General features: G+C 53.3%; 1 protein-coding gene across 1 annotated transcript; it reads right to left on the bottom strand.

Moving 5' to 3' along the window:
* Positions 1-655: 655 nt before the first annotated feature.
* Positions 656-1726, bottom strand: NEUROD1 (neuronal differentiation 1). The gene has a single exon (XM_068969116.1). The coding sequence runs from the start codon at positions 1724-1726 to the stop codon at positions 656-658; it is 1071 nt and encodes a 356-aa protein (XP_068825217.1).
* Positions 1727-7407: the final 5681 nt, after the last annotated feature.

The following is a 7407-nucleotide window of genomic DNA, read 5'->3' as shown; positions in this document are numbered from 1 at the left end:
GTGCAATTGTCTTTAACAATTAGAGAAGAAAGAAGTGCTAAGGCAACACAACAACTTTCTAAGCACTTTTCTGCTGGTTTAAATTAGTTAAATTATTTTGTATAAATTAGATATAATTTCTACTTTTCTGATATGTATAAAAATTGATGAAGCTGCATGGTTTTAAAATAGGAAATCCACATTATAAAAAGTCATTAAAAATTCTGTACAAAATCACAACAAAATAATTCAGCATGGGAAAGGTAACAAGTAGTAAAATGCTGGTTGAAAAATATATATTTATATATATTTTAATTGGCCCATTACTAGTTTAAAAATTGCATAGATCCTAATTATTGCTTGTGATTTTGTTATCCCGATCAGATAATTAATATGATCTGAATACAGCTGCACCAAATTTGTGGTGCATTTTTTTAACTTTACTGTATTATTTTTTAAAATAGAAGAGCTATAGAAAATAATACATAAAGTGAACAGGAACTTTGATCCCCTGTTTCTACCAAAGGCAGTAACGACAATAAATACATATATCACTTGAAGCTTGGAGTATTTGCACTTTGCAGCAGTAATACTCAAAGGGCTGCCTCTTGTAAACACGACAGTCACTGTAAGCACAGTGGGTTCGTTTCCCAGGGACGGTGAAACTGACGTGCCTCTAATCGTGAAAGATGGCATTGAGCTGGGCACTCATGACTCGCTCATGATGTGAATGGCTATCGAAGGACATAATATTGTCTATAGGGATCTCACAGCGAGGGGCAGCGGCGCCCGAGAAGACTGATCCGTGGCTTTGGGCCCCCGCCAGGGTCGCTGCAGGATAGTGCATGGTAAAGGCATAATTTTTCTCAAACTCGGCGGACGGTTCGTGTTTGAAAGAGAAGTTGCCATTGATGCTGAGGGGCGGGCTGAGGGGTCCGTCAAAGGAAGGGCTGGTGCAATCAGTCAGAGGGCTCTCAAAGAAAGGTTCCAGCGCCGCGCTGTAGGCGTGAGGCGGCGGCTTGACGTGGAAGACATGGGAGCTGTCCATGGTGCCGTAGGGCGGGCTGGGCAGCCCCGGAGACTGGTAGGAATAGGGGTGCACAGGGAAAGAAGCGCTGGCGGTCGGCAGGTGCGCAGGCATGTCCTGGTTCTGCTCAGGCAGAAAAGTTCGCGGATTGAGCTGCAGGCAGCCAGCAACCAGGTTGGTGGTGGGCTGGGATAAACCCTTGCAGAGCGTCTGTACAAAGGAGACCAGGTCAGGGCTTTTCCCTGAACGCAAGATCTCCGACAGAGCCCAGATGTAGTTTTTGGCCAAGCGCAGTGTCTCGATTTTGGACAGCTTCTGCGTCTTGGAGTAGCAGGGCACTACCTTGCGCAGGTTGTCCAGCGCTGCGTTCAGCCCGTGCATGCGGTTCCGCTCCCGGGCGTTGGCTTTCATGCGTCTCAGCTTAAAACGCTCGAGGCGCGCCTTCGTCATCTTCTTCTTTTTGGGGCCGCGTCTCTTAGGCTTTTGATCGTCGTCCTCCTCTTCCTCTTCCTCCTCCTCTTCCAGGTCCTCATCTTCCTCCTCGTCCTCTCCCCCGTTCCTCAGCGAGTCCTCTTCCGCGTTCATGGCTTCGAGGTCATCTTCCTTTTTGTCTGTCTCGTGCTCCTCGTCCTGAGAACTAAGACACTCATCTGTCCAGCTTGGAGGACCCTGGGGCTGAGGCTCTCCCATCAGCCCACTCTCGCTGTACGATTTGGTCATGTTTAGGTTTCCTACATTCAACAGGGGAGAGGGGAAAACAGAAAAGGAGAAAAACGCTACATTCAAAAACTGCAAAGGCCTTCAGCTCTCACTAACCCTAGAGAAATGCATGGGAAAAGAACTACCAGCTGATTACAAAATGAATGCCCCGGAGGAAAAGTTAAATGCAGTTTTATAAGGGCCTGTGTGTGCCCGGCTGGTACGTAGGAGACAGGACAGGGCTAAGTGTGAATAGGAGCTAAAATAAGTGTCATAAGTACACTTCTGGTGTATGTTTCCTTGTGATTGTGTGTTTATGGTGATCATCCGGTAGGATAATGTGTGTGAAAATGAGTGTGTATTTCGGCGACTTCATGTTTATTTGCATGAGTTCAAAGTCACAACTCCACAAAAAAAGACGAGTTTGAAAATTGCAATTATGTTTCCATCTCGGTTCTGGCCTCCCCCCACTCGGCGATTAAAGTTGAAGATCCCTTACGTAATTTACTAACGCTGGCAGTGATTTTTAAGAAGATTATACGGAGTGGAGATTGAAAAGCAAATGCATGGTGGAGAAAAAGTATTTTCCACCAAATTATTTCACCATCAACGAAGCATTTGGTAACAAAAGTGGGCGGGGGGTTTCCATCCCACCCTTGCCTTTCTTTTCTCACCTCCCATCCCGCTGACCCTCTGCTGAATTTCCACCTTGTACAAAAGCGCTTGCTACCGGGCCAGAACCCGGGGCGCGGCGCAGGGCGCTCCTCCGCGCGCCGGGGATCAGGTGCGAAAAGCTCCTCTCTAATAAACAGCCCATTGAAAGCGCCGCCCGCTCTTTATTGGGGCTTTTCAAAGTTCGCCTCAAACCTCGCTTTAAAAGACTGAATAATTATAATGGTCAGAGAATGGTAATGGCGAAGTTGCTGCTTCTTATAAGGAAAATAAAAAGCCTTTAGTTAGACAACTGAATTTCTGGCTCCTGCAGTGGCTGCTGGGGACTTGGCCGACTCTGGGACGGTAACAGGTAGCAGGAGTGGGTCCCTCTCTCTTTCTCCACATTTTATCCCCTCTCAACTGAACTACCTCTCAACTCGGTTTATTTTCTAGGGTGTGTATATTCAAAGTATCAATACCCCTTTCATTCACTGAAAAAATAATTTGCTATTCCCTATGTGCATAAAATACTTGTCTACAAAATAGATCTTAGTAACGTGGGCTTTTTTTTCGCCCTTATTGATAGAAGTGAAATACTGAAGTAGTTATCTGCTTTCAGAACTTTGAAATCACCACTAGGAAATAATCATAGAGTTATAGGACATTATATTTTTTAAAAAATCCAAAGACGCTCCTATACTTTTTCCCCTCCAAAAAACAAACAACAACAAAAAATAAAACGGATTTTTAAAAATTATTAGGCCTGCAGCGGGTCTTTGAGTGATGCGACTCAAACTGTGTGCGTATTCGCCTTGCAATTCTGAAAAGGAATGCCTGTCTCAACGCATAAACGCGCTTACAGACGCACACATATAGACTATGTAGGTACATCTTCAATTGCTTTTATTCCCAATAAAAATTAAAGGATTTAATTACCTGCAGTTGTTAGTAAGTCCTGAGCAGTGATGGTCTCATAACCCTGGGGCCTCTGGGCGCCGTGCCTTCTGCGTGGGGCGAGTTCCTCGTGTCCCGGCAGCGCGGGCGCTCAGGTTATATAGCCGAGTTGGCGATGCTGAGCGCGGGCGGGGCCAGGAGCCTAGCGGGCGAGCAGGTTCCAAGCGCCCCGCGCCTGCGCACGCGCCGGGGTTCCGCGCTCCCTTCCCTTCCGCCCGCCTCCTCCCGCCCCCCCGCTCCAGCCTCGCTCCTCTCCCTCCCGCACCCGCCTCAGCTCCCCTCTCCCCCACCCCTACCCCCGCCCCATCTCCTTCCTCCCCGGCATGCGCCATATGGTCCTCCCAGTCCAGCCAAGAGCCGGGGACCACGTGACCTGCCCATTTGTATGCCGCGGAGCGCTCCATTCCGGCCCCTTTGTGGCCAGAAGAAAGTGGCCCATCTGTCGCCAGTTAGAGACTCCGCGGACCTGTTTTTACCCGCAGGAGAGATTAACCCTTTCAGGCGGCAGAAGGGAGAAGGGGCGCGCGGTGGGGGAAGAGACTGGGCGGGGGAAGGAGTTGGAGAGAAGAGAGCGGGAAGGCGAACACCGACTGGCTTTAGATCAGAGTGAGTGGCCCGCGTTGGGGCGGTAAGTAGGGCGAAGGTGAAAGAAGCAGAAGCGGAGACTCCTTTGGACTCCTCGCCCAGGCACTGGCTTCCTGGGCACTCCCTGCCCTCTCTAAGGTGTCAATTTCTTGGTTTCTCCCTCTTAGTAGACGCTTTGTTCGTTGGCACCAAAGGGTGGCTTCTCCCAGTCTCCACCAGCCCCTTAAGCAACATATACTCTGTATTAAAACAGCTTCATCTGTAAACGCAGCTGTGAGACTAGTCCCTAGCCTCCCTAACTGGGTCGCCCTCGCCCAGCCTCAACAGTAGAGAAAATTTGGTACTGGTCACTCTCCTTCACCATGCGTGCAACCCGGCCCTCGTGGCCCTCGCCTACCCTTGTCCCTGGACACTCCTCACTCCATCCATATACCCCTCTTGCCTGTAGTCCTTGTCCTCAGATCACGCTGGTCCTTGGCTTCAGTGGCCTGCGGAGCTCTCTTGCCTGAAAGCTAGAGGATTTCTCTGACGCTAAGATTCTGCCGTTTAACCAAGGTCATTGGATGGATGTAAAGTGTGCCCTCGCCCTGGCTCCCGGCCACAGCTGCCTTGTCCCCCTTAGTCCCCACTTTCAGGCTTGTAAATAGGAACTTGGTTGAGACAAGCCTTCTCAAAGGGAGGATGCAAAGGGCCTGTTCTAAAGGGATCGTTTTCACTCCTCTTTCTAGAAAGGGCATTAGTACAACTCTGGGAAGGGCTGATGGCTACTTTTCCAGACCTTAAAGACTCTGATGTGACTCTCTACCTTGCAGTTCAAGCAAAAACCAGAGCTTCTTAATTCTAAAGGAGCCATATTTGTGTTTAAGTGGTGATTCTTTATTCACCCGTTTCCACCAAGGCACGTTTCAGAATTATATATATATGTGTGTGTGTGTGTGTGTGTGTGTGTTGGCTGTATCTCTTCCCTGTCCACTGTCCACTCTTTCTCCACTAGACTCTCCTCTAATCTTCCATTAACTAACCCCTTATCCCCTCCCAGACCCGTGTCCCCCTACAATGAATGCTGTGAACTTGAATTGCTTATTTAAAGGCAATTGCTCTAAAAGCCCCTTGAGTTTGCAAACAGTGTCAGGCTGAGCCGCTGGGGTTGGGTGCATCTGGGGACAGAAGGGGGGATGTGGTGGGGAGGGGCAGAGGGTCCTAAGATTACTGCTGGTGTCTAGAAGGCCGCCGTGCAGCCTGAAAGAGGAATAAAGGGATGGGAGATCTCCTTGCCCAAAGCGTAGCATGACCCATGCTGAGCTTCCACGGCAAAACCGTACAGAGTTTTGGCTTTTGCCTTTACTCATAAGTGTACCAGGATCGCAGAAGAAGATAGAAGAATTCACCCAGGAGCCTAGTCTTGGCATTTACCCTGTACAGTCTTTACCTTAAGTGATGGGTTAAAACTTGAGGACCGTCTGAGTAACAGCCTGCCCGGGCCGGTCCCCAACTTGGAGGTCCCAGGACACGCGCGGGCGGACCAAGTGTTGCCGTTCTCCCAGCAGTTGCCCCGACAGCCTAGCCCACCGTGCCGGCGGGGATGTGACCTGGCCCTCATTTCTCAGTCTTAGGGGAGCTTCAGAGGGGGTGCTGGGGGCGAGAGGGAAGAGGGCTTCAGCTATGCCGAAGGCCTGCGGATGGCCAGGGGGTCCCCCACCCAGAAGGCAACTTCCTCAGTTTGGGACACCCTGTGGAGTACAGGAGATTCTTGGTGGGGCCAGATGTTCCTGGGCAGGCAAGGAAGGGTATGTCGCCAGCCGAGAGACTCCGGTGCGGGAATTAACTAGACTCCTTCCCTCCTTCTGCTCTTGATAGATTCACCCTTAATCCCAATCTCAGTGAGCCTCCGGGCGCCCTGGGCCGCCCCGCCTGCGCGGGGAACGTCTACCCGCGGTGCGCCTCGCGGTGGAGATTGCCCACCCCCCTTACCCCGACTCCGTCCCCCTACCCGCCCCGGGAGACTGCAGGCCAGCCGTCAGATCTGGAAGGGAAGAGGCCTGGATTGAGTTGCCTTTTGTTGGGAGGGGAAGGGCAGGGAGGGAGAAATTGGGGCGAGAGAACAGCGGCAGCCGCAACGCTCAGAGAGGCTTGACTGCTGGCGTGGCTGGCTTAGTACCGTGGAAGAGTCGCGGTCCCGTCCTGCCTCCGTATTTTCTTCTCCCTCTTTTGAACTTTCTTTCGACGGTTGCACACTGTCCCCCTCCCGAGCCTCTAAATCCTCTCCTTGTCCCTCCGTCCCCACAGCCCGTTAGCGGTAAACCTTCCAGCTCCCGTCCCCACTGGGCGCTGCAGGCCGCCAAGCGGCACGCGAACCGCACGCGCGGGCCACAAAAGCCGCTTTCATGACTCACTGCCCTCGAGCAATGCCCCGAATCTGTCGCCCCCCACCCCCAGCCCCGGGCCCTCGCTTGGAGCGCGCGGCGCGGCCCGGGCGGTCCCGGCCGTTAGAGCGGCTGCCAGAGCGCCGGCGGGAAGGGAGCGCGAGGCGGCGAGGGGAGTGTGGCCTGGGCGGGGAGGCTGGGGCGGGGGGAGGCGTGTGGCGCCGCGTGTGGAGGTGTGGGGGGGAGGAGACGGGGGATGGAGGCGGAGGCCGGGACTTAGGGGCTGGGAAGCGTGTAGCTGGCGGGGGAAGGGGGTGGTGCGGCGCATTCACAGGGCTAAGATAAAGAGCTGGGGCCGGGCTGGCGTCCCCGGCGGTGACCTGTTTCTCGGGGAAACAGATGCTCACTCTAGCAAAGGGAGGTCTGCGTTCAATGCAAGTATTACGTACGACCCGGGCGGCCCCACCGACCTCCAGCGGCGCCCGCGCCCTCTCCCCACCCCTCCCAGGAGAGGGGTGTGCCGGCCTGGGCACGTTCGAGGCGCGGGAGGCGGTGAGCGGAGAGCCAGACAGCACGGTCCGCTGGAAGACCGAGAGGGCAGGTCCTCATAGGCCGCGTGGCTCAGAAGCCCTTGGAGGCCTTAGGGGTTCTGCCCAGATCGCGGGCTCAGCGCGGGGTTTGCGCCTTCGCCTCCAGGGAGGCCACTGTGCGCCCAGATCCTGGCCAGAGGCTGGAGCTGCCCGGGCTCGACAGGCGGGCGGCGGGGGAGAGCCGGGAGCAAGAGAGTAGCTATTAAAATGCCTCGCCGTCGCCCCGAGCGCAAAACCCGTCCTCCCCAAATCTCCTGGGCTTGCGGCATAATCTTAATTAAGATAATTGATTCATATTGCACCTGCGAGAACGGGGGGAAAAATTGATTCCAACCCCCAACCCCACAAATCGCTTAGAGCTATTGGATAGAGCTCGACGCGGCTGTGATTTGGGGAGTGATTTAGCACCACACTTCCCCAACTCGGTCCGCCTGGGCTCTTTTATTTATTATTTACGAGCTCCTAATCCCTCCAGGGCGTAGGCCGCTCCCCTCACGGCGCCTACAGACCCCGAGGGACTTCATCTTTGATTCCCAGGCAGGAGTGAGGGGCTTTC

This window comes from Capricornis sumatraensis, chromosome 3 (genome assembly GCF_032405125.1).
Source record: "Capricornis sumatraensis isolate serow.1 chromosome 3, serow.2, whole genome shotgun sequence".
NCBI classification, from domain to species: Eukaryota; Metazoa; Chordata; class Mammalia; order Artiodactyla; family Bovidae; genus Capricornis; species Capricornis sumatraensis.
Note: the sequence above shows the minus strand (reverse complement) of the source record. Positions and strands in the feature narration are given on the sequence as shown.

Excerpts from the sequence above, each read along its gene's own strand:
- NEUROD1 (XM_068969116.1), bottom strand. The coding sequence starts at position 1,726 with ATGACCAAATCGTACAGCGAGAGTGGGCTGATGGGAGAGCCTCAGCCC.